The 27640-nt window shown below is 38.7% G+C and overlaps 1 protein-coding gene across 4 annotated transcripts; it reads right to left on the reverse strand.

Annotated features, from left to right (window-relative positions):
- Window positions 1-611: 611 nt before the first annotated feature.
- TRA2A (transformer 2 alpha homolog) lies at window positions 612-25867 on the reverse strand. 4 transcript variants are annotated; one of them, XM_068674191.1, is made up of 8 exons: window positions 25611-25867; window positions 16397-16530; window positions 14617-14716; window positions 10802-10990; window positions 3141-3256; window positions 2506-2613; window positions 1728-1795; window positions 612-1565 (listed from the first exon to the last, which is right to left on the reverse strand). In XM_068674191.1, exons 1-8 carry the CDS (start codon window positions 25644-25646, stop codon window positions 1555-1557), a joined length of 762 nt encoding a protein of 253 aa, XP_068530292.1. In that variant the 5' UTR covers window positions 25647-25867; the 3' UTR covers window positions 612-1554. The 4 variants fall into 4 exon arrangements, with proteins under 4 accessions (XP_068530292.1, XP_068530291.1, XP_068530293.1 ...); XM_068674190.1 differs by having other exon boundaries at window positions 14617-14788; window positions 25611-25864; XM_068674192.1 differs by having other exon boundaries at window positions 16397-17124; window positions 25611-25864.
- Window positions 25868-27640: the final 1773 nt, after the last annotated feature.

The following is a 27640-nucleotide window of genomic DNA, read 5'->3' on the forward strand; positions in this document are numbered from 1 at the left end:
AAATGTAGTAGACGAGTAATATGAGCAAGAATCAGTAAGACAGAACTTGTTTTGTCACCAGTTTCTCCTGGCATGTTGTATCAAACCTTTACAAGAGTTGGGTACGTGTTTGTTTGTTGTAATTACTTGTGAATAGTTCCCAGCATTGGCATTCAGAAATAGTTAACAAAATTGTTTCATATGCTTACTCCGTTAAAATTATGACGAACACTTTTGGTGGCATTCCTTGACAGTCAGGATGAAATTATTTTTGCTGTGCGAGCTTGGTAGTCTTATTCCTTTTGCTGTGCCAACATCAACATTCAACCAGCCACATGGTGAGTTATTTCTGAGGGCAAATCTTGCCAGAAATCTAAACAAAGTCAACAGTGTTTCTTCTCCTTAAACCATCTCACCATGACTCCAGCAAGTGCCAAAGATAGTCCAGGAAAAATCTGGACTACCCACTCTGCTTAGCCATCTCATATAACTGCATGCCAATTCCCAGGGAAGACAAAGCTCCTAAGGAAACAGATAAATGCTGACTTTATTACTCATACAGCAATATCATGTCCTGCTTAACCTGTATTCCAAGGTGACATGAGATGTAGGACAGAAAACAAGAAGACGCATTTCAGTGGAATTAACTTTTATTGAGGGGGGAAAAAAAAAGGTTTACATGTAGTCACAGGTCTTTCCATCCATACTTTCGAACTCCAAAAAGGACTGGAAACAAAACTTGCTTAAATCATTATTGCAATACCAAAAAGTTTTTGTTGTTGTTGTTTAAATGAACAGCAAATTATATAACTAATTGCTATGTTCAATAAATATTTTTCTCCTGCACTGATTGGGGGGAAATATTCAACCAAGTACAATAAAAAAAAAAAAATACGTTTTTAACTGTAGATGTTATCCACTGTGTAGCAATCCAAAAACTTATTTATAAAATACAGTCTTAATTTTCAGTGTACAAGGATCTATTTTCCTGGTCAGCCAAATACCAAATTTTGCTCTAGCTCAAATATTCTACACTCAAAGCAACTACCTGACAAAAAAGAAATCCTCTGGTTCATGACTATCTAAATAAATTTGTCATTACAGGAAAGGCTCAAAGTCGTTATTTGTTTATCAAAGTAATAGGTAAACATTTTAACAGAAAGATTAACGAGTTACTTGGAAATGCAGGTTTATGTTAAAGTATCTGAGTGTATTACATATGACATGCAAGCTTTAAAAATACCACTGCTGTCTTGTAATTAGCCAGGAGTCCAATTGGTTTAAAAACAAAATAGGAATGACTTCCAAAATGTATCAACACTTTGGGTTTTCTATTTCATTTTGCTCAAGATGTTTTACTACACAAAAACTACAACAATTACAATATTTAAGAGTATTACAATAAGAAGGGATGGAAAACAGGAATACTTCAACTGAAGATATGTATACTCTAAATGAACCAAAGTTTTGTAAAATAGCTGGATGGAGAACAAGGGAGGGAGGGAAGCAGTAGGGAAGCTAAGATCTGAACCTTGTATTTAAAAATCATGTCCTCAACTGTAACTCCTCTCATCTTCAATAGCGCCCTGGAAAAAAAAAACAGACATCATTACTGTGAACAAACAGTACACATGAACGCAAACACTGGAAGTGCCCAGGTTTTTTGTTTTCAGAACTCCCACTGATTATTAGACTAGTAACAAGTCTTATGCTGGCCTGATTCTATTTTTTCCTGTGTATTTACTTACTTGGACTATAGGAACGGGATCTTGATCGTGATCGGTACCGGCTATAGTAAGGCGATGGTGATCGTCTCCTTTAAGGAAAATTAAAAAAGAAAACAAACATCATCATAATGAAAGAAGCCTCATTCACATTTCTTCTACAGAACAAAACCATTTCCTTAGCACTGACAGATTTGGCCAGCATGAAAGAGTTCAGCTTTATTTGGCTGTGGCTTATAGCTGTTTAACAAATGCTTTCACATTTCTCTATCTGATGGGTTTAAAACTATGTGGTATTTCTACAGAACATTTAATAAACTCTCACTAGCCCTGCAAACACCTAAGTGCTTTTACAGATGCCTACAATTCTTGTTGTACAACATTCTCTGAAACTAGATAACTTTCAAAACAGTCAGATAGCTATGAAATGTCAAGCATTAAAAACCCCCATCTACAAATAACCTCTTCTTTAACAGCACTGTTTGTCAGCTGTTCCTGATTCTATATCCAGTATGGAAAAAGTCCTCTTCCTGTCTGTCCACTACGTTTGCAGAATATATGCTCTACCTTCTCCAGGTAGCAAAATTAACCTCTCACTTAATTATTTAGTATGTAGCTGAATTACCGAGGCACTGAAGATGACAACTAATCTTACCCAAACTATCGTAACAAGACTCTTGAACAAAGCAAGCACATATATCGAATCTTGGTACAAACAGAGTCACTTTTTTTTTTGCCACTTAACTTCTCAATTTCCCCCCAAACCCACTTTTCCTACAGAGGTAAAATTGAAGTTATGCACCTGTATCTGTAGTCATATTCTTCGTATCTGTCATAACCTCTGTCATACCCTCTATCATAGTAAGAGTCACGGCGACGACCTGCTCCGCCACCACCACCTCCTCCACTGCTATTAGGGAAAAAAAGAGCAGGAAGTACTTCAGATTCTACTCTTCATCAAATTAAATAATTCAGAAACTTTTTCCAGTGTTCTTGTAAATGAGACACTTAAGATGAAGCAATTAATCTAATGATTAAACGTTCAAAGAAAAACATTTAAAATAACACAACAAAACAGATAAAATCAACATCAAGGTTTTCAGCCTAATTCACATCAAAATCAAAGGCAAATGGACACCCTAATATTTAAGTAAGCTAAAGGTGCCTTAACTGGTTGTGCTAGATGATTTTTTTTTTAATAACATATTCAATCTTTTAAATAAATAAAAATACAGGAAACTACAGTAGGACTTAATAGTATATTAAGCATATACTGAATCACAGTAACACGATTATATTAATACCTTTGTGAGAAGATACAATTGGCATAACTCTAAAATTAAAAAAAGAAGTCTGCAGTTCAGTTTTTCAACCAGACTTCAATCGTTCAGTTGAAATTAATTTAATCCCACTGAAGGAAATGAGCAAACTCCTTACTGTGTTGGCCTGCCCATGTAGATGCCTGGAGTGGGTGTATGTGCTCTCTTGGTGATTGAGTAATCCACCCGAATCCTCCTGCCATCCAGCTCCATACCGTTTGCATGCTCCATTGCCTGCAGGAAAGAGAAGGGACGGTGGACGTGAAACCTACAACCCACTAAGGAAAGCTGTGTGCAAAACACACTATTTTCTGTTAGAGAAACAAGCCCCGACCTTGTTTTATTTAGCCTGGTTACTAGTGCCCCACTGTGGCGAATGGCTGGTCTCTGTCCCCCGGCCCGTCCGCCGGCAGTGCTACAGGGCTGCACTGGGGCGCGGGAGCAGCGTGCCACGCAATCCCTTTCTAAGAAAGCACAGGGCTACCCACTAACACAGTCAATTTCTTTGTAGGGGACTTCACCTACCAGCCCATCAGAAAGGTAAACAAAGTCCAAGCAGCTTTTCCTGAAAACTGCATCTTTCCTAGCGCCGTCCCTGACCCAGAGGGGATGGGCGGATTCAAAAGCTGTGCAAAACAGTGGCTTCCTGTAGGGTGCATATGGCCGGATTACTGCTAGTCGGCTGCCATTTCATGCTCTCCCAGCCTCCTGCCATCTCCCTTACAAGGACCTACTCCAGCAGAGCTTAGTAAAATGGCGGGTTCAGCCTACATGGATACCTAATTACAACCTTCCTCCCCACTCACTCTCACAATAGCAGCCAGCTAAAGCGATACGCAGGAGGGTCTGCGCTTGAGAAGCCTCTGCCTTCAGACCCGCTCGCAGCTCGTGCACACGCTCGCTGGGTGTTCTAGCCCCTGCTTCTTTGCTCTTTCAATCAATACAGTGGTCTTTCTCAAACTCTTAATCAGTAAAGTAGTTTTTCAGAGGACCACAGCGTACTTTTGAGATTTACATTCAGGTGATAGCAATTAAAAAATAAAAGAATAACCACATTTTACAATTAATGCTGGACTTCATAGTTATTAAAATTTTCAAAGCCAAAATTTTTTTTTGATCCTTCCTCACCACTACTCTTGGATCTCCTAAATACTACTTTACAACCCAGTTCATCCAACACATGGTATTTTCTTTTTTTTTTTTTTTGTGATAAAATATACTGTTTTAATCTCAAGTTAAACAACAGCAAAAAGACAAATCTTGAGTTTAACTGTGAGGCACAATGCACAAGCCTCAAATCATGGTAGAGAAGAGCATTTTATTTTTTTTTAATTTTTAAAAATGAAATTAGCAACTGTTTAGAAATGTAACTTTTTTTTTTTGTGGTTCTATAAAAAAGATTGTACTGAATAAACACATAAGCTATAGAGGAGAACACAAAAACCTGACACCCACAAGATCAAACTGTCTCCAAACTGGAAGTGACTGAGTTATCACTATCATATTTATCTGCACTTAGTTTGTGCTTTAATAATTCTGTTTGTGTCTATACTATATCGCCACCTAGTGAGCTCTGCTCCCACACAGCAATCTAACAACTAGAGTCGGCTAACTGCAAGGCTGAGCCCAAGAGCATGTCAAGTTTCTCAACATACCCTGAAATATGTTTTGTGAATTAAACATGACCATTAGCTTTAGTTTCCTAGCTTTGAAATGTCTTGAAAGATCTTGCTCCACAAGGATGAAAGAACTAAAAATAAATCTGTGCATTCATGTTATGAGCGTATATGCACATAACAATAAAACTGAATGCTGCTCAAAAGCTGGCTGAAAAATCAGCATCTTGATGAAAAGCATTTTTCTGGAAAAGTGGCGATACGCAATGAGTCTTGGAAGGAAAGGAACTTTCCGCTTCATGGCACTTTTATGTCTGATCAACAACTTGCAGCCAAAAACTTAGCTGATAACCAGCCACCTGAACTCCAGAACACCTGGCACCTGTTTTGTTTAGTTAAAAGAACCAGAACCTCTTTTAAGAGGAAGGAGGAAGAGTTCTTCAGTGCAGGGAGCAGTACAGAGAAAAGCAGGATACCAGCAGGGTAGCTGAAGAATTAATTGAGACTTGATAGTTTGTCTTGGAAATACCAGGAAATGTGTTGTATTTCAGCGGATAAAGTGAAAACATAAAATAAACCACCATAAATACAGAAATAATTTTGATGGTATCACTCACATTCAGTCCTTTGCGAATGGAAAATTCTTAACTCTTTGAAACAAAGTACTTCAGTGGACTTCATTAACTAATGATTGCTTTGGTATGAAAAAAAGTCTATTTTAAAACATACTTCAGACAAGTGATACCACAGTATTTATGTTGTACAAAGACTGTCAAAACATATTCATGACCCTACTTACTTTTAAGATTTTTCCTTCAATTAGAAACACCTTACCTTATATTCAAATTTAAGATTTTACTTTTTTTTTTTTTTTTTTTTTTTTTTAAGAGTAGCATGTTGCGTTCAAAACAAATTTCAGTTTGCTTCTCCTGCTACTTTGGGCATACATGAACACTAAGAATATTCAAATTTCAAAGGTAAAAGAAGTTGCATACTTGCTTTAACAACGAAGAAAACATTTTCCAACACTATCTCAAAGATAGAAATATATTTTCCAGATCAAACAAAACATGTTTAAGGAAAAAATCAAATTACACTGGGGTTGAAAAGACAAGTAATACCTTCTTATGAGCCTTTAACCATCAGTTTATTTTTATTTCAACCTGGATTTTCTTCCAAATATCTGAGCATTCTCAAAAGACTGGCATGGCTTTTGCAAGATGACAGTAAGCAAGCAAGCAACCAGGATTCCCATAAACGTACACTATTAGTTTGGGTTGCAAACTCTAAAGAAAAACTGACTTTGTAGGCCAGCATATACATCTCTATGTTGGCAGTCAGAAGACACAGAATAAGACTTGTGAAAAAAACGTATAATAATCTTAGATTACAGTTTTACACCTAGAATAGTCTATCCATAACAAGAAAGTTCTTTCAAATTACTATCTAAAGTGTTACTTTGACAAAGACAAGCAGTTCCTAAACTACAAGGTCATCACTTCCAGTGGCTCAAAACATTTAGAAAGGAAACATCAAATTCATCAGATTTCAATTAATTGCATATATGGTATTCTAAAGATACCAGAGTTTAGGTATAGTAGATTGATTATACTTAAAGAGTCAAACGAGCAATTTATGGTGGGACTCATTTTAAAAATGTTTTCAGGGTAAGAGACTTTTTTCCTTTTTAAATCCCGTGTCTTTCCCTAGTTATAATTAAGGCCACCAATAAAAAGATCATTTCCCTTGTGGACACAACATGGGATGAACAGACAATTGATTAATTTCCCCCCCCCCCCAGTACACTGGTATCAGTAGTTTAGCCCTGAAATTTATGAGGATGTCTGAAAGGATGTTCTGGGGAAAAAAAGAAAAAAAAAAAAGTGATGGGAAGAAGAAACAGATGAGGAAACCCAGCTTTCTATACTTACTGCAGCCTGCCAAGTTGAATTCAAGTGTCTATTTCACCTCTGAGCAAGAGTTGTTTACATTCTTTGCTTTGAGGTTGCTTTTTATTTAAATATAATAATAGCAAATATTTTTTTTTTCTTTCTGGGCTTAAACATCTATTGATTATTTAGATTCTTTTTAAAGCATACCTTGAAGAGTTGTATATAGTCAAGAAATACATCATTTTAGAGAACCAGAATGAGTAACTGGTTATGTTTCTGTACGAGCAATTTCATGGTATTTCATGGTCTCCAGAAATCTGAAACGTGTAATTCAAAATATCTAAAACCTTCTCATGTTCTTTTCTGGTACATCAAGGGTCCTTTTGATACTACAAACACCACTTAAACATTTCTTCAATAAGCTTTAGGAGAAGCTTTAGTCAGTAACAGTGCTTCTAAAACTGGTCTGCTTGCACCACAGATTAAATGTCTTGCAAATTAAAATGAAAAACAAGACCAAAGCACCTGTAATCATTCTAGTCTTTGGCAACTGAGTTAACAGCTCAGTCTGTCTGCATAAAGTTTGCCTTGATTGCTAAAAAAACTACTTCAGAAAATTGTTCCGAAAGATGGTCAAAACTGTAAATAGCATGTAAGTTGCATTAGGAACTAAGAATTCCCTACTGCCAACAGCTGTTGTAGTTAATGCTTCTCAGATGAGTTCTCGCTACAGACACACAATACTTACACAGTAGCCTCAGCTTTAACAGCTAAGGGTTGATAGTATGAATTACTGAAAAGTTGGATAGTTGCATATGAAATCCCTGCCTGCCACACTAAGAATCACCTCCCTAGAACACCCAGTGCTTTTTACTCACGATTCTCTTACTGCTAACCCTGAGATAATCATTCTGCCTCCCAACTTTTTTTTTTTTTTTAATCCTGCTACATGGGTCTGTATTTTTTCTGTAAACCCTGGAAGAAATGCTAATAATAATGTAATGAGCAGGTGAACATCCTTTAATACTTAGCTAAACTATTTCAAAATGGACACCTCAGTGCCAGTGTTGCAAATGCTGAGAACTATAAAAGAAAATATCTTCAGAAACAGGTCTTCAACAGAAACGTATGGATCTCGTTCTCCACATAAGGGCACTGTACTCCTCACATGGAGTTCTGAAGACTTAGAGTAGCAATACAATGTAAGACAAGCCATTGCAACAGACAAGGCCAAAAAGGAGTACCAAATACTAATCTTCTAACTTTATGTAAACAAAGATGTAGCTTCATAAAAAAAATCAAAACACATATCAACCTTTTAACCAGCTCAGTAACTGACACGATTTGTAAGAATGGTTACTCATGATGACAAAGCTTCCCAACAAGATCTGCGCTGCAACACAATCCACACTGGGCTGGGACTGACCTACCTTAAACCAAGTACAAAAATTTAAACACACTCACAACCCACTTAGTGTCAACGGTGTTTGAGAGTGCATCAGCCAGGAGGCTTCCGAGTGCCCCCCTCTTGGAAGAACAACAGTAAAGATGCTTTGAAATCGTTGTTGTCCATTCCCCCATGCTCCCCAGGAACAGGGTTCTACATCTATTTAGTCCATCTATGACTGCTGAACTGAACTGCAGCCTTTTAAAGCATCTCATGTAGAGTTTCACATTCCCATTATTCAGAGGCTTTTTGTTCGTTTGTCCTTCTATTAAGACAAAATATATTTACTTGGAACAAAAGTAGCACAAGTAATATTGCTATTACCCATACCGAACTTTTCAGATTTGATCCATCTTCCACAAGGAATTAGTTTATGTCCTTCAGTCCTCCTACAGGGCCTGCCACAGATTTTCACACCTATAGCTAGATTCTCTTTTCCTGCTTATTGCTACTTCAAATCTGTATTCAGAGCCCGTGAAATCAAGTCAAATAAAGTCTTCTTTTTCCCCCGCAATGGGCTGGTGTGGGAAGAGGGAGGAGTGTAAAACCTCTCAACACTTGGAATTTATATAACTGAAATAATTTAGCAAAGAGGACAGGAGAAAAATTTGTTTACATTCCCAATGACTTCAGTTCCCACTTACAGTGCTCATCTTTACTTCTGTATTTCTGATGCTGCATGTAATATCCCTTTTTTTTTCCCCTTTGCATTCCAGTTTTGTAGTTTCTGCCAAAGCAGCTTCATACTAAACGAATTGCTTTATGGTATTTACACGGAACATTTTAAGAAATGCATGGTGTCATGCATGACCATTGCCAATGACAACTAGAAAAAAAAATGTACTTCTAAAGACATATGAAGTTTTAAAACAGACAAGACTAGTATATCAATGTGCCAAGATACCGTGCAGGTATTTTATATACTAACTGTGCTACAGAATGGCCACAGTTTCAAAATCCCACCTGTGAGAGAAATCAAGTCGTGTTTTTACAGTGGAAAATTCTACTAACCTTGTATATTCAAAAGTGATTGTGCAGGCCTACAGTGGGAAGTATGTTAAGCAGATAAGGGCAAGGTCCCACTGTCCCAAAATAAGCAGAATAGCTAAGAAAAACAAGATGAGCAGTGTGAAATCAGTAAAAACAACAACAACAACAAAAATCACAGGCCCTCTAGTCATGAGAGAAGTAAAAAAAAAAAAAAAAAAGAGAAATTAATGGTTGGTCAAATAAAATTGTATATACCTGGTATAGCAATAAGTGTTGAGTAGTTTGTGGACCTGTAGTACTCAGCCAATGAAGAAACGGAAGGAATTAAGCATTGGGTAATAGGGAATAAAAGGTTATGATATGCTTTTGCTGGATGTTCCTGCTTGCAGGATGCTCTCCATTGCAAAATAAAAATAGTACTTCACTGAGATCCTCATGTGAGCCCGTGTTATTGGCTGCAGGCTGTTTCTAACACACCCCAGTGCAAAGAAATACTAGGCTAAAAGGTCAGAACCAGAAAGGCCAGCAAATGTGAACCCTACCCATCCTAATTCCTCTCTCAACCCATCAAAGCAACAGTGGGAAAATAAAGTGAAGCTGAAGGAAGTTTCCTGTTCTTAACTCCTCTTCTAGCCTGCAAAAACCACACACATGCAACTTCCATTCTTATTATAAACCAGTTCTCTGTACAACACTTCACCATCTTTTACAGCTGCTTGCCATATCACAATTGCTTGTAGAATCGTACCAGAAATCAGTCAAAGCTCAAAACTGAGTCTAGTTCAACCAAGCCATCCATGAAACATTTTGTATTAAATTATCATCACCTAGCATCAGCAATTTTCAAGTTACTGATACTAGGCCCACAGCTGTCACCCTCCCTTCCTGCAGTGCTAGGTGAGAAGAGTCAGACCCAACCGTTATGAATATACTTATCTAACGTAAACAGAATCAAACGGCAAATCTGAAACATCTGCCCATGACTACTCATCCATAAACATGATGCTTGAAGTCTGTAACTCATTTTGCAAATAAGGAAGAAGGAGAATTCACAATGAAAGCTTACATGCTAAGTTAGTATTTGTACTTTACTTGTCTTAAAGAATGTCTGACTGAAATAGTTCTTTAAAGAACGGATACATCTACAACAACTTTTAACAACAATTTTGCATCTACAAATTTTATCAGATTTAGTAAAGCTCACAGTATCCATATGCAGGTTAAAATATTTATTACTGCAGTGAATCTTAATACTGTTCAGATCTTAATACTGTTCAGATTCTTTGATTCTTTCCTTACACATCAGTCACACTACTGACCACTTAGTCCAGCTGCAAACAGCTATTTGTGTAACTAGCCAAGTCACTAACTGAGGCTTAATTGAGGACAGAACACATACTCCCTCAAATGCATGGTGACATACTTTAAAAGAAAACAGTAAAGAGAACCTTCAGAATTCTGATAGAGAAAATTAGTTTGAAGAGTTAACTTTGAAAAATTTGGAAAAATCCTAGATGTCTATGTCTGCCTGAAGATTTATTTTCATTTTGGAGTAACAGATTAACAAATCAAAGTACTATGTTCCTTAGTAATTCAATACAGACAGCCCAGGCTCAAAATTTGCCCAAACATCCGAACATTGAACTAATGTGTTTGATCTGTCTAAAAGTGCCACATGATTTGAACAAGTATTTTAAATGAATCTCACTCAGAACTTTCTAGTGAATATGCACTCAAAAATGATTGTTTTTTTTTTTTTTTTTTTTTACAAAGATATTTGTAAAGACAACACACAAAGAGCACACCTGTTTAAAGTAGTAAAGCATGAATTTACCTCTTTAGAATCATCAATCCTCTCAAAATAAACAAAAGCAAATCCTCTTGATCGTCCAGTCCGCTGATCATAAACCACATTGACACCAGTCAAAGGTCCGTAACGGGAGAAGACTTCACGCAAATCTCTCTCAGTGGTATACAAACTGAGACCAAACACTCCGAGACATGTATTAGGATCTGGATTGGCCTGGTAAGACAAGCATTCAACTCCAATTAAGTTAATAAAATACAAGTTATACATTCTTACATTGAAATTTCTCAATTATTTTTAAATGAAAAAAAAAAATAAGCATAGTTTATTACAAATCTTAATATTTCAAGCATTAACATTTCAATCTTAAAGTATAGCTCATTTTCTGGTTTTTATTTTATATATTAAAAAAAGTAAACTTCCCATGTTGGTGAAAAATTCCGACTGTACACTTGAGAGAAATGAAGCACTATGGTTACAGAAGAGATACAGGTAACGAGAACCTGTTTTATTAGTATTTCTCACTCAAATCGTCAACAAGCTGAAGGCAGGATGTCCAAGTGTGTGCTGAAAACTGGTCAGCCAGCCTCAACTCCCATCTTCAGCCATTCTGCAAGGTCACCACCACTGGTTCTGAATACTGCAGGCTGCCTCCAGTTTCATACACTAAAAGCATCTGAGATCCTAAGCATGGACAGCTGAACAATAACTTGCCTTCTACCAAAGGTGTGTTCTTCCCAACCCCTCCTCCCTCCAACATTTCCTATTCAACAATAATGAAAGTTAATATTTAAATTTGAAAGTTTCTTTCTGTTCAATAAACTGGATCAAAACCAGCAGCTTCTCTCAACTACATACTGAAGGCTGGTTCCGTGAAACTGTAACCCAAACGTGCGCTCACTTTTCTAGAGCAAGACTCTCAATTCTTTAAAGTAACGTGGAAAATGGAAATACTCATACACTTTACTTCAACTAAAGGAAGTCAAATAAGAAATCATACAATTGTTCAAGATACTGCAATTCATTTTCCTATCAGGCTCAAAATTTCTCTATATGCCCCAGAATTCATACAATGCCAATTTCATTTTAAGAATTACCTTGATCAAAGTAAGTTGTTGTTGTTTTAGTTTTGTTGTGATTTTTTTTTCCTAGCTAAGTTCCTGGCACCTGTTATACTAGACTCAGGAATTTAAAATTGGAGCAACAGGCATTTTTTCTGCTGAAATAGTAACTACAAGTCAACACAGATGAAATTTATATTTCAGCTTCAGGTTTTCAAAGCACAGTGCTGTACTGTACTGATGCACAGTAATTTATGCCTCAGAGCCTGCCTTTCATCCTGACTTGAAGAATGAACAAATTGAGATCTCCTGTCATGTTCTCTTATGAACCCCTCTGTAGTCCTGGATACCAAGGTGACAATTTTTAGATGACAATTTAAAGTATAGTCTTGGATTTCAAAGCTTACTTCCATAAGGAAAGGAAAATTCTACTTCCAAATACATAGTCATGAAACAAACTAAGACTAAAAGCTGAGTAAAAGTATTCCATGGTCTCTAGCTGAAACTCTACACCTTTAAACAAATTAAGTAACTACATTAAGCCAAGTAACAGGCACGGAACATTAGAACATGCATGTTAGTTACCGGGACTTAAACTTCAACATGCAGATTTTCAGAGAGCCATGAGAATCAGAATGCAAAATATAAACCAAGAAAAACATTTCTATGTGCAGTTGGCTTAAGTTTACCCTACTGCGTTCTCCATCTGCAGAAAAATGTTTAGAACTTCAACTCTTGTTTTCTGGAGAACCATAACATTAGATAGTGACTGTGACCAAGTTAAGCACATCTTTTTTACTACACAAGAAAAAAAGTATTTGGATAGTATTTTTCCACGTAGGAAGTAGCGACTTAATAAGCACTTCTTTTCACAAGAATGTTTAAAAACATTACAGCTTTGTTTACTTGCTTCTGCCTGAGCAGGTTCAGTGAAAGCATCAGTTACTCATCTGCAACCTACCCTAGCTCCAGTTAAAAAATTACAGCTTGCTGATACAACAAATTCCCCTATCTTCTACCAACACACGGAAGAGATGAAGTACACGATTCACCCGTGCTCTCATACTATCTTTCCTTATTTTTATAATGGTATGTTTCAAATTGTGTTGTTCTTTTTTTTTCCTCATAACTTTTTTTCAGGAGTTTTCATTGTGAAAATATGATGCCCAAAAATACCTGTGTATTTGTTTCTCTGCATTTGCCAAATTTCAAACATCAGTTTTAAGTAATGAACCCTATTATCTATGCTAAGGCAAGCTAAGTACAGAGAACCACTCTGTGCACTCTAAGCAACAAGTGACCACTGGAAAGATTGTTCAGTGTCAGCCATCACCACTGGAAAGATTTTGACTGTGCAGAATTAAAAGACAGCTTTAATACTAAATTTTTTTGTACTGCCTCCCATTGGCACAGTATGCCAAGGTCAGCAGAAGTGGCAAAATTGCTACCAATTTTCCTAGTGTCCTTAGACCTTGCAGCTTAGAGAATTCTAATCTGGTTTATTTTTGTTTTGACACTATTAGAACTACTCCTTAGAATGAACATGGAATTCACTCTGTGAAGGACTTTCTCATGTTTCACAGAGTCATTTCCAAGGCAAAAAAGACTTCACAGCAAAATATTCTAATACTTCCTAAAGTAGTAAAGTGGATTCATTTGTCTTTCACCAGGAAATCTGCTAAGCCTTTTGAAGTTGTTATTCCTGCCAACTTTTTAAGACATTAGATTCGTATTTACAACAGTATGACTACACACTGGCAACAATCCACAAATAGCTTAAGTACAAATGTTGCTTCATAACAGCTTAAGCTGCTGTACATTAGCACTGCTGTAGTCTTGCCTTCTTCCACATAATCATCTTCTCTCTCACATTAGTATTAATTGGTTGTGGTAAGCTGCTTCACTAAGGTAAGCATGCAAAAAAAAATATATTCTTTTTGACAGGATTAATAATAAATAAAGAAAAAATAAAAAAGATGAATACTAAAAAGATCATTCATGGTCCTCACCAAGGAAGAGGCAGACCCGTGTGTAGCAGATTCACTTAGATCAGCATCAAGTGATGCAAAACCAGAATCTAAGACACTGAACCAGGAAGGACACTGGGGGAAATTTCTCTGAATGACACAGAAGTAGTATCTTATGTCTTTGTTGGTTTACCTACACTTTCTATCCCTGTCTGTACAGAAACTAAGTTATTTCATTTGAATTCTGAGAAGACTATCGATCCTTTTCATAGCTCTCCGTTTTTCTAGTTAAAGATTTGCAAATGAGTTCATTTCTTCAAGTTAAACTGAAATCATTAATTGGAGATAAAAAAAAATCACAAGCAATCTTCAACATAACACGCTGTATGTTATAAAGAGCCTTTTTTTTTCCCCTTACTCCTATAGTTATCTCGGAATTATTTTCACTTTTTTTTTTTTAAAGGCATGCACAATTGCCTTTTTTTGTGAAGTGTACGTATGCTTGGAACAGAATAAAAATAGAAAAAGTCTAACTTCTAGAGCAGAGGGAAACAGATGCAACCTATCTACCCATACTCACTTGGGACAGTACGACTTACGGTAAAATTCTACGACTACTCTGCCAATGGCTGGCACAAGACATTAGCGCCTAGCTGTTAAGGAAAGACTTTGTCCCCCCCCAACCCAAAAACAATTCCTGTACAATTCCCAATAACAAGACAGCAAGTCAAATTCAGCCTGCAGTTATCTTAGACTACACTGATGTAAGCAGCGACTGTTCTGTTGATACTCAGCCTTGGGGAACATGACATACTCTGCTGCCTGTGTGCCTTCTCCTGTTGGACATTGGAGAGTGACTACGGCTCCTTCGACGGCGGTATTCTGGCGTGTACGATCTGCTTCGAGAACGTCTCCTATGGGAATGAGAATGGGAATGGGATCTGGAGCGAGTGTAACGTCTGTGCGAATGTCTTCTGGACCTGGATCTTCAACAAAGAGAAAGCTTTTAGTTAGGTCATATGCACCCAATGTGAAATGTAATGAAATGAAATGTAAGCCTTACATTTCCCAGAGAAAAATTTTAAATTCATTTTTCAGAGGCTCACTACAATAAAAATAGTTAAGTTTCTTCTACTTTGTGCATCTTAAGATTGCAGATCTTAAATAACTTGCTCAGTAGCACAAGTTTCAATGTGGTCAGAGTGCTTCTGGCATCAAACACAGGTTATATTCACAACAGTCTTCAGACAGTTCAGAGTTTAGACTTTTATTAGCTTGGCTCCACATGTAACACTTGTATATTGATACAGACACCAAGTATACCACACTGTAAAATACTGTTAGCTGATAAACTGAAAGATCTAGCAGTACAACAGTGCTAGGGCATCTACAAATGAAGTTTGAAAAATCAGTTGAGACCAAAAAAGCTGTTTGACTCCTCAAGCATTTCTCTGCAGATATCCAGTCAATGATGAACACAGTTTTGAACTTGCATAATTCTATCAAAGCTGCATGATTTCATACAGTTGTTGTATCCTAATAACAGGCAGGTATCTGGCTACACACTGCAAGAGAAGAAGCAGTAACATCGGGCTGAACTTTGCAATTTCAGAGCACAGTAACTCTTCTAGACTTCCCTGGTAAAGTAAACAGATAGAGAAGACACTGATCTCTCCCAGGAACTGGTAAAGAAGAAAAATGTAGTACTGTGCGAATCCCCCTCCCTCTCCAGGGGCACAAATGTTTTGTTTTCTGGTTTTTTGCTCCACCGATAAAAGGATTCAGTAGCTCTACCAGTTTCAACAGTATGAAGGTGCACAGCAAAATGGAAGAAGAGAAGTGGCATGAGCTGGGTATTTTATGACATACTTAGAGGAAAAAAAGGTAGACATTCCTCCTGTACACCAAGTTCTCTCAGAACTGAGAACTGTAAAACTTTGCCTGTGCAGACACAAGCAGGGAGAGAAAGGCATACGCAGCTTCCAAAAACAAGCTTAAATACTAAAGCTGCCATAAATTAAGAAGCTATCCATGCCCAACTTTAATCACATTTTTTTCAGATTTTTTTTTTTAAAGAAAAAAAAAAAGATTCTGGTGCAGGACTGTTAAGAACTGGCCCAAGTAGTGTCTTCCAACATTTCCAACAGCTATGGAGCTTACTCTTTTATCCAACCCAGACTACTTTTGCTGTAGTTCTCCCTTCAGTTTTCCTTCTTTCCTAAAGGAGGGGTCTACACAAGAAAGAGTTCCCCTGAAAAAGGTTTTGGTGGAAGGGGACAGAAGCTTTTACAGAACTGAGCTGTACTCTCTTCTCTCTCTTCTGGAGCAGTTAAATCTTCTCATTTTAGTAATGATTTCTACTCCACTACTTCTATTATATTACCTCTCTATAAATCCACACACACTATTACTTACGGAATCCTCCCCCAGCTTTGTTCAACTATACATCCACCAACACACAAATTAACAGTCTTCTTAATACATTTCCAAAAGGTTTATAATTTTTATAAGGGGAGAAAAATCTCAGCAATGTATCAAAAGAACAGGCATAAACAATAGCAGTGAATATCAACTCAAACTATTTCCAGACATACCTCGATTTTGATCTCGACCTAGAGTGCGATTCAGAATGTTTGGAAGCTCTCGATGGACTGCGAGATCCTGACCTGCTCTCCGATTTTACACGAGCAGGACTCCCAGCTGGAGATTTTGACTGGGAGCGAGACTCCTAACGAAAAAGATAGTATTACAAATGGTATTGGTTGTACAAATGCCTAACTCCTAACATTTAAAGTACAGTAATTCTATTATATTGATTGCTCCTGAAAAAACAAATGGTTAGGCAATACCCTCCAGAACAAATTTTCATTTTGCTAGCCCACTGTTAATATTGTATGCTTTCCTCAAATAGATCCCTGCTTGAACCAGATCACCAATTCTCTATTAACTAAGTAATCATGCAAATTCATCTACAACTTGATCATACAGACACTGGAACATAAACCATACATTTACTTAACCTAGGACCCATTCATTCTTCCAGATTCTTTTAATTCTACTTCACTCTTGCTTTCTACTTCTCTTCATTCTTCATTGAGTTTTTCATTTTTCATACTTCGTGTATTCTTCCCCAATTCAAACAATTCATTAAAGCCTTAAAAAAAACATTCAAGTGCTTCTATCTGACCAATCTTCTGTTCAATTTTTTCCCCCATTCAATTTTAATTTTCTGATCTTTAATACTTTTCATTAGCCTTCTTTTATCTTGATTTATCTTCCACATTCTTGGAAAAAACTCTTCAATTTCTTCACGAACATTAACCTTAATGGAAAAAGAACATTTAGTATATTTAAGCACGTGGGGATTATAAAACTCTGCTGGAGTTCAGATGTTATCTACCAAATTGAAAAGCCAGCAGGTAAAGTGCAAGAAACTACTTTATAAAACAACCTTTTTTAAAAAAAGCTTTAAAACTGTATAAGTGTCTATGGTCTAACAATGAGCTTACTGAGTTCTCAGTGTTTTACTGTATTTTCAAAGCTACCCTCCTCCCCTTTCAGATTTTTATTCTCTGTACGATACATAGATGAACTAAAAAGCTAATTAGCACAAATATATATTAAAAATATTGATATCGACAACTGATTTTCCCCCTAATAACAACTATGTACTTCTCAGTATTAAATATCCCAAATTCCACTCCTACACATTATTACTAAGACACTCAGTTCAACAGCACAGCCAAAGACTTCCAGTCAAAATCTATCTATGCACATACTTACTCGCATAATACATGCACATAGATATATGCAAGACAAATTTTTCTTCCTACTTTCTCTTCCTCATTGTTATCCTGTTTTCCTTGCACACAACTTAATCCACAAAAAACAAGACGTATAATACTGCAGTTCAAAGCAATCCAATAACAGACAGGAGTTTTTTTTTTGTTTTCTTGTATGATAATGCACACAAGAGAAAAACTAGGAAAACAAGCAAACAAAGAGCAGGTTAGGATTTCCTCACATTTTAGTGTACAGCATTCCTAGGGAGCTCAGCTATATAAAAACAAACAAAAAAAAAGCCGTGGAAATGTGTGCTATATACCTCTATAATGTCACAAAAAAACGTGCAAAACTTGTAATGGAAAAATCGCACAGCAAGTTCCCCTCCCACAAGCGTTACATTTCATTTTCATCATTTATTCTCCTGCCTGTCCTTAAAATACTTTTCCCAACTTATCTATTTTTCCGTGTAAGTCCAGATTTGCATTTTCTTTTGTAGTTGAGTTCTTCAGCATTCTTAAGTCCTTTCCAAAGGACTCCTTCCTCATATTCAAAGACAATAAATCGACCAAAAATGAAACATGGGAGACCCCTTATTTCTTACAGCAGTATTACAGCTATGCTGCCTTTCCCCCTTTACCTCAATGAAAAGGACACAGGATACATGGAGGGCATCACCTTCTAATTTGACAGGCACACTAAACTGATCAATGAAGGCCAAATTCAAAGCTGGGCTGTGACGTGGACCCCAGCAGGTCTACGTTACAGGTTATCCTATTGAGCCAGCTATCTGCTGGTCTAGCTACAAGACTGTCGCAGAAAGAGAAGGAAGAACGGGCACTTACGTAATACCAGATTTTATTCTGTGTTTACTGTTATATTTGAAATTCACTGTTCATTATTTAAAAAAAAAAAAAAACAAAACAAAACAACAAACTTTTAGAGCCACTAACATGCTTTTTCATTATCTCTCCTCTAATTTTGTACTCTTTATCGTTTGATATCCCTCTTTAATTCTTACATTTATACTTCATATCCTGCAATACTTCCCAGTTTCTCCTGGAGTTATTTCCACTCCCCTCCTCAGTGAAAGTGACCAATAATACAGAAAAGCACTTAATGTGACACCCTTCAGATTTAGAATAGATCCTTCAATAAAAAGACAAAGAATTCACTCTCCTCAGTCACTCTTTAATGAGGATACTGTACTGTCCATTCTCTTTTTACATTTGAGAGATCACTTCTTAAACAATAAGGTTGGAAAAAAAAAAAAAAAAGAAAGAAAAAACAGGAACAAAAAAACAAATCAGATACCACACAATCTAGAAGTGTTGGGAGGTTCCAAAAATATTAAGAACCCAGTTAACTCCCATACAATGACAAAATTAGCTTAGCATCCTTATCTATTCAACTGAAGCATCTTCTGATGCTGCCCCCAGTTTTCTAAGAGTATCAGTTCTGACAACGGCTCTGTATGAAGTTGCCAAAAGCAAGCAGTGCAGCAGTTCACGGAGGTGAAGTCCTTTCCAAGCTGGTTGCTCCAGCCCTTTAAGGACTGCACTCACAAACACGTAACTTTAGAAGCTGAGGGACAGAGGTGACAGCAGTAGTTCTTACACATTTCCAACTTCCTCAAACCAAGTACCTGTAGATGTAAACTGCAGCTGAAGAGAGATTACCTGTTAGCAGTTGCATACCGTGTCTGTCACTGGCAGGCAATTACATCTCATCTTCTGATGCAACATAGATCACCTAGTTATACCTCCTACAGTGCTTCAAAAGGAGACACTAAGGGAATCGCAATAACCTGGAAGAGTTTTAAGGACTTAAGGAGGACGCTGGAAAAGTACCTAATAAGATTTACATCAGCAAGACTACAGGTAGGGATTAAGAGATTCAGAGCTTCAAGGTGTCACACAGAGCAATTTTAAAGAATTTTCCTCCTCTATTTCCTGATGAGAAAATAATTAGCAAGATTTGCCTTAGTCTATGTCACAGACAGACCCCACTGTTCTTCATAACCAATTTATACATCCATTCTGCAATATCAACAAGAACATTATAGTCAACGTGTGTCATCTGTACGTCATCTTTAACAACAGCAAATAGACACCTCTATCATCCAAAGCATTCAAATCCTTAAGTCCTGTACTAGTCTTCATTAATTAGATACCCTGATCTTAGCTCCATGTTTACTCCAGAAATTAATTAAACTACTACTTAAGAAAGAATGAACTACAATTTCTCTCTGTATCCCCAATATTTACTTATCTTTCTGTTCTAAAGATCCTCAGTCACTTGAGGGCCACAGATCAGACTGCATTTTGTTAAAGTCAGCTCCTCACCCCACAACAGCCTCACACTTGACAGTGCACACCTTCATGTTTTCTGCTTTGTTACGCAACTCTCAAGGCACCACTCTCACCCTGACAACCTTACAGGCAGGCAGATGCTCACTGGGACCATTTCAAACCATCTACATTTGCTCTCAGTACAGTCGGTAGGAAAGAGCCAGCCAGCGAACTACCTAATAGTCTTCAGATCAATCTTCCCATTCAAAAGACACACATTTGTCAATACCACTTTTCCCATGGCAAAAATGGAAAAAAATTCACTGTGCTTCCTCAGAGCAAGATACGGTGACTTCCTCAAGCACATACTGGGAAATGGGATTAATGATTCACTAGGAAGTCAAACTTGGAGGCAAACAAATTATTGTAGGTGAACACAACCTAAAGACTGCTGCTTCAGCTACTGATCCTCTGGTTAAGAACCACAGAGCTAGAAGCATTTATAGAGAGCACTGAAGAATATTTTCCATCATTCCTACCTTGTTTATTCCAGAAAGAACAACACTGAAAAAAGTAATATGGACAGGATGCCCCTTCCTACCATCACCTCATGCTCACATAGACCTAGGCACTGAATAACTGATCTACAGCTTTAGCTAAGCGAGATGTTAGTCATGTCACTGCATTTCACCCGTATCGGTACAACTGTTTCAACCATAAGTGATGCAAGTTACAGCTGCCATTTATCTTCCTCATATCCTTCAAGAGAAATGCTACTTTCCAAAACAGTTACTTTAAAAAAAAAAAAAAATCACATTCCAAACAGTTCTATGTAGAGCAGAATTGCAAAAGTCTTTAGGAAGTATTTTTAGATTTCCACCCATCATCAGAGGGCACGATAAAGACAGCAAGAAAAGACAAAAATAGTTTTTACATGACTCTTCTGTCCTCGTTTTTGTCACGTTTTACCATGCCGCAGGCCTCACCGTTTCAGAGCATATCATAAAGGGTTTGCTACAAAGCTATCAAAATTTAAAGAGAGATTAAGTAAAAAGAGACAATTAGGCTTACACTAGGCTTCCTATAGCAAAGCATGGGAAGTGAAATGGGAAGAAAAAAAAAAAACATGTAATCACCAAGAAATTTTAGTTGGCCTCCACCCTAAGACGTACCACCTGCATGGGGGGGCAGAACAGGACAGCAAGTATTAGAGCAACACCATTAAGGTAGCAGAAGATAGCTTAAGGCTTTACAAAAATCTTGCCAAAAAAAAAATCCTGCCCTAACTCCAAAAATAAACAAAGTCCAACTTCATAAGGGAACAGAAAAGTGAAAGCAGTCAAAAAAGAAACTGAAATTTGGTAGCAGCCTACATTCGCTGGATTAAGCTGTCAATTTAGCAGCATCTCTTCCTGAGATGAGACCAGATTACTTTTTAACCACTGCTTTGACAGGAACTCACCAACTTTCCTCTGAACTCATCAGAAAAGTTACACTTTTGCTTAACACTGGTCTGTCACTCCATACTAAAAATAATACTAATCTCTTAATTAGCTATTTTTCCATAAATAATTTAATACATATGTAAACCTACGTTTCTTTTCATACAGAAACTTATATACATATTTAACTATTTTAAAAATGCATCAGCAAGCTTTATACATTGTTAAAAATGACACTGCTCCAATAAATATAAATAAATAAAAAGAAGTAGCTTCAGCAATAAACCTTTTGAGATACAGAAGTTTATCTTTTCACTGAGGCTTGAATATATACACCTGTCCACGGAAGGGTGCTGTGGTCACTCTTTTGCCCAGGTAACAATCTAAAATTTATTAAGTTTATTAAACAAAACAAGCAAACAAAAAAAAAAAATCAACTTCTGTAAAAAGTTTCCTTTCCCATGTTTGCCATTAGAAACCACAGCACGATCACAGCCTACCCAAGCTAATGCAGAACTGCAGAGCATTAGCAGCCTGTCACGCCTGTATTTCAAGAGGTAGGAAAGCAGCGTGCCTTCCTTGCCCCTGAGCTGGCAGGTTGCTGATACAGGTGTCTGAACCAAAGAAATCATCTCAAGGTTGATCAGGTTTAGGTAGCGTTGGAACATATATAAATTTAATTATTTTCTTCATGAAGCTTGCATGCAAAAAAAACACAAGACACGTTCAGAGTTTAGCTGACCCAAAAGCCACCTGCGTGCACACAAACTACACATCCTTCCTTCAACAAAATGGCTCGCACATGAAATATCTAGGGTTCAAGTGCTTTATTAGACTGAAATCACTGAGATTCTGGCAAGAGCAGGAAGAGGCCTCTCATTACAGCCACAGGAGATGATCAATCTGGAGTTCTGCCTTCACTCTGATATAAAGGTTTGTCTATTTACACAAAGAACCCATTAATATTTGTAGACAACTAGTAAACTTTTAAGATTACAGAAGTCAAACGCTATCAGAAGCTCAAAAAAAATTGATCAAAACTGCAAGCGGAGTTTCCGTTCGCGTCTGTTCAGACTGCAACTTTTCCATTGCTCTAGGGAAGCTTTTAATGAAGCTGCATCACAGAACGTGCACCAGATGAACAATCTGTTGTTACAAATAACTGGGCAAATATGAAAGGAACTGAGATCTAAATCCTTACAAAGCTATCATCTATCAACAATAAGAGATAAAAAGTCTCATCTGTCTAACCTGCTCAAAATGAACACTTAAAGGTGATAAAATCCTGTACCTTCTGCAAAACTCACATCATTGGACAGAAACATGACAAAATCTGTTTCCTTCTTCAAGTCCATAAACTTACACCTAGTACACCCATTATATTTCTAATTATTCTGTCAATTTCTTTCCCCCAACCATACTTGGGGGCAGGATTTCTTCTCTTCCACCAGCCACATCCTTAATACAGAACTTGCTGAAGCAAAATTGATGTAAAAACAAAGCAAACGTTAATTAGTCTGAACATATCTGATTAACATTTGCTTTGGAAAAAAAAAAGATCAGTAAAGAAGTGAGTGAAATCGAGAATAATAGTTTAAATCCCTGCAATTTTAACCAACACTTCATAAATGCAAGTTTTCAAATAGTACAGATTATGCAACCTCACTGCAAAGTTATTTCCAAGATTATCCTCAATTTCCTCTTCACATGAAGTGACAGCATGATTTTAAAACTGCAAATTGGAGGCAAGATGCATGGACATCTTAACACTGCTAAAACACGCTTTACAGAATAATTCCTGACATCATTTATTTTTGTTAAAACTATTTTTTTTTCTTTACAAGTAAAAAGAAGAACAGGGAAAGATTTTCTAACTAATCTTCCATGTAAAGATTTATTTTTTTTAGAATTTTTTGGTTACTGCTGATTCAATATGCACCTTCATCTTATCAGACTTTATTGCTATTCCACTACTTTGAGGAACTTTACTGGAAGTGTTTTTGGGGATGATATGCATCTGTATGGACAAAAAGGGACTTAGACTAAACTTACCCCCCCCCCCCCCCCCCTTTGAACATCACACTTGTTAGTAGCTAAGCTGAATGCTAAGGAAGGTGGGGAGGACTAAAAGTTAGGTACTCGGAAATCTCTTTTGTGTCAATTTGGAGGAAAGCAGGTTCTCCACCCTCTCCCTGGTCTCTTTGTGGTTCCTTCTCCCACTGAACTCTTCTGCCATACTCTCTCCATCCCATGTGCCTGCACATAACTGAGGCACTAGGACATTCAGCTTGGCACAGGTCTGTCCATTTGGGAACAGGAGATTGAAACACTGAATACCCCCAACACTTACATGCTTATTTTATGAAATATATATATATTAGGCTGCAATATTTTATAATTTCAAATATTTCAACAGCATCATTGTCAACAAAAAGATGTATTAGTGAAAGAAAAAAAGAACCGCTTAGGAATGTTCCTAATTACAACTTTTTTGTTGTTGTTTTTAAGTGAATCCTGTTCTGTTCAGTTATGTTTAAAAAAAGAGCATTAAGCAAGAGAGTGCCACTTGCTAGACTGATTCAGAAATTCCAGTATTACGGAAAGAACACAAGTTTTCCAAGTGAAAACTCAATGGGGTCAGCAGTTCTGTCCAACAGGTAAATTTTCCACCTCAAAAAAAAAAAAAAAAAAGCATAAGCCAACTGAGAAGTAACAGTCAGAGAAATGGCTATGCAGGACCTCTCATACTTCAAATACTGTCAAAACATTAATTTTATTTCTACATTTGGCAGAAGAAGGTATGCAGAAATACTGAAACTAAACAGCTGTATCTTTTTTTTTTAACACTAACATTAGATCCATCACAGAAGCTAATATAAACATTCTCTGGAGGAATCTAATGTAAATAGTTATAAGAAAATAATAAAAAAGCATAAATTTTGCTATAAACTGGGAGGCTGAAGTAACAAATTTAAAAAAAAAAAAAAAGAACAACGAAGAAAACTTAAGCTCAACCTTCTCTGAGTTGGCTGGTTTTCCTTTCAGAGACTAGTTCATTTATCTGAAATGAGCATAGGTAGACAGCCACCTTTGTCCAGCAACTAACACAAGAACAGATTTTGTTTACCTCACCTGAGGAACCAGCAGCAGTCACTGCGCAGCCAGGTACAACACAGTCAGCCTGGGGACTGGGTTTTTTTTTGGTTTTCTTTATGTTTTCTTTTTTAAAGACTAGTGTTACAAAAAGGCTACAGCATTTCTGTAAGAATTATTATTGGAATGTGACTCTGGTCCTTTAAAAATTCATTGCTCGGTTCTCCAGGCAACAACCTTATGTAACCGTATTACTGAAAAGCTGCTATCGCTGGTTCGTCAGAAAAAGTCACCAAAAGGATGCTCAGGTGTTCTTCTAAAGCAACTCTCTAGGAGAGAACATAAAAAAATATATATCTCTGAAAAATTAAAAAAAAAAAAAAAGTAAATGGTGATTGAGTGAGAACAATGCACGTTTAATTTCTGTTTCAAGCAGCTCCTAATTCCTGCCTGCCCTGCTCATCACTAGGGGAAAACACACAAAAAAAAAGAAAAAAGAAAAAACACAAAGAAAACGGAAGGGACCAGTCGGAGGCCTAGAGAAAAACCGCAGCCATGGGAGGGCAGAGAGAGAAGGAACAGGCCTGACAGGGATCCCAAACCGCAGCGGCTCCTGGAGAGAAAGTCTTCGGCTCCTGGCGCTCGCTGCGTGCCGGGGGTTTAACAGCGGGGGCTGCACCTCCCTCCCCTCCCCTCCCCTCCCTCCCCGGGGCCTTGCGAGGCTCGGGGCACGGCGGGCAGCAGGAGCGCTCACAAAAGGGCCCGCGGGCAAGGTGGGGGGGGGAAAGGGGGGACCCGAGGCTGGGCCCGGGGGGCAGGAGCGTGAAGGGGGCCGGGGCTGGGCCCTGCTGCCGGGGGGGGGGGGGGGGGGCAGGATGGAGGCACCCCCACCCCCCCCGGGAAGGGGGATGGCGGCGTGAGGGGGGGAAGACTGGGGGGGGGGGGCAGCGGGCTCAGCCCCCAGCCGGGCCGGTTCCCTCGGGTCGTTAAAAGCAAATAAAATAATAATAAAAATAAATAAATAAATAAAGGGGTGTTGGGGGGGACACAGGGCGAGGAGGGGGACGTGAGCGGCTCACGGCCCGGCCAAGCCTCGGGCTCCCGGAGGAGCCATTTTAGGAGCCCCCCCCCGCCCCTCATCCCCATCCCCCGTCAGGGCGCCCCCTCACAGCACGGCCCCGCCAGGGCCGGCCACTCACCCTCCCCTCGAAGTTGTTCTCCTCCACGTCGCTCATGTCGGCAGGGTCCCGGCCACGGGGTTGGGCTGGGCTGGGCGAGGCTAGGCTAGGCTGGGTTAAGGATTAAGGATTAGGGCGAACGGGGACGCTCAGTGCCGAGCAGCGACCGCAGCCGCCGCCACTGCCACCACCTCCCTCCCGCCGCGGCCGCCCCGCGCCGAGTCCCGCCGCAGCGCAAAATGGCGCCGCCGCCGCTCCGGCTGCGCCCGGCACGGCGCGGGGGGGCGGGGCGCGGCCCGCCTGCCACAAAGGAGGCGCCGAGCGCGGCCTCGCTGTGAGAGGAGGTGGTGGCGGCTCCGTGTGGGACGGGGGGCGCCTCATCCTCCTCCCCGCGAGGTGAAGGCAGCGCCTTCGCGGCTCTTCGTTTCATCTCGTTTCCACAAAGATGCCGCCCCGTGCTCACACACCGACGGGGGGCATCTGGAGGCGCTCGGTTCCCCCGTAACCGCCCAGGCTACTGTCCCCAGCCCAACTAGGCTTCTCATCTCCTGTTAGCATCACACACCCGCTCCTTTCTGGCAAATTCCACTGAGAAGAGTTTTAAACCTTGATTTAGCCCCCCCCTCACCAGTGTTGTTTTGGTATGACAAATGGCTGCATCGCGCATAGGGCTGGAAGATGGCTTTCAGTGTAAGACTGTGGAAATAAAGGCATGAGATCCATCTTGAGTGCTTCTAGGAAAGACAGGCCTACACATTCACTAGTAGTCTTGAGGATTTTCTTTTAAACAGAACATTACTGAAAAGCCTTTCTTTTCACATCACCTTGTTCCTCCCTGTCCCATGTGGTTTGGGCACCTCTTCCTCCAGCACACACAAATAATGCAGCTAACCCCTTGCAGGCACCAGAAGCTCAGCAGCAAGGCCAAACAGTTGCTTAGGTGCGAAAATTGTCAAAGTTGACCAAATAGTGAGGCTTGCTTTGCCTCTGCTAAGAGCTGCCTGGTTGTGGTTGTGCTGTCATGTCCACGTTGGCTGACGATGGACATCTTCAGCTCACCATTGCCATAGCCAAGGGCTGACCAGTGCTCATACAAATGAGTATTCCCAAAGAGGAGTGGGGAGCTCAGAGGGTGATCAGCAGGCAAGGGATGTTTCCCTTGAAACCAAATGCCTTTGCTCTGTGAAGCACACTCCTGGGGCTTCAAATGGGAGCGCCATCCGCTCCACCTGCTTCTCCCTCCTCAGCCCATGACAGGATTTCCAGTGGTGTCTGTAGTAGCACAGCCACACCAGCAAATTCACAGTGGAGAGGCCAAAATATTGCTGCTCATCCATACACAGCTCAGTGCAGAGGTTCCAACAAAGCCTTGACATTATATACGTCTATATGGAAATGGTTTGCACAGACCCATAAATGAAGTTAGTTATTCCTTGTGTCTGTTGTAAATGAAAGGCTGGAATGGTACATGCTAGCCCTTCCTCATCTTGCCTGGTAAATCAGAAGCAAATATTTAAAAATTAAATTATGCCATAATGGTAAAAAGAAGGCAGTATTTCAGGAAGATCTTCCTCTAGGTTTTGTGAAATGTTTCATTTTGGCTGAAAGCTTCTTGCAGGTCATTTATTTCAAAAGTTTTAGTCAGCTCCTTAGCCAGTTCTTGTTTAATTGCAATTAAATTTTCCTTCCTAAAAGTCTAGACTATGTTTTAGCCTCAGCTGATGTCCTACTTTCCAAAAGACATTCTCAATCCATATCTTTTTATTTATTTAATTATTTTACCAGCTCTACACCATTCAGCTCCAGTAGATAGCTTTTCTCATCTCCCCTTCAAGTGTAACTTATTAATAAATATTTATCCTACTGCAAGATCACACACTGTTCTGGCATAATCTGATGCTTATCCGAGCTGATGCTGCCTATAACCTAACTACAGGAACAAAAGGGAAAGGACACATACTTAAATCCTAGCACGAAAATGCTTACTAGTCTTCTGCCACCAGGTGGGTCACTGAAAGAAAACGCAACCAAGGGTCTATTGAAAATAAGTA

This window comes from Anas acuta, chromosome 2, assembly GCF_963932015.1.
Source record: "Anas acuta chromosome 2, bAnaAcu1.1, whole genome shotgun sequence".
Lineage (NCBI taxonomy): Eukaryota > Metazoa > Chordata > Aves > Anseriformes > Anatidae > Anas > Anas acuta.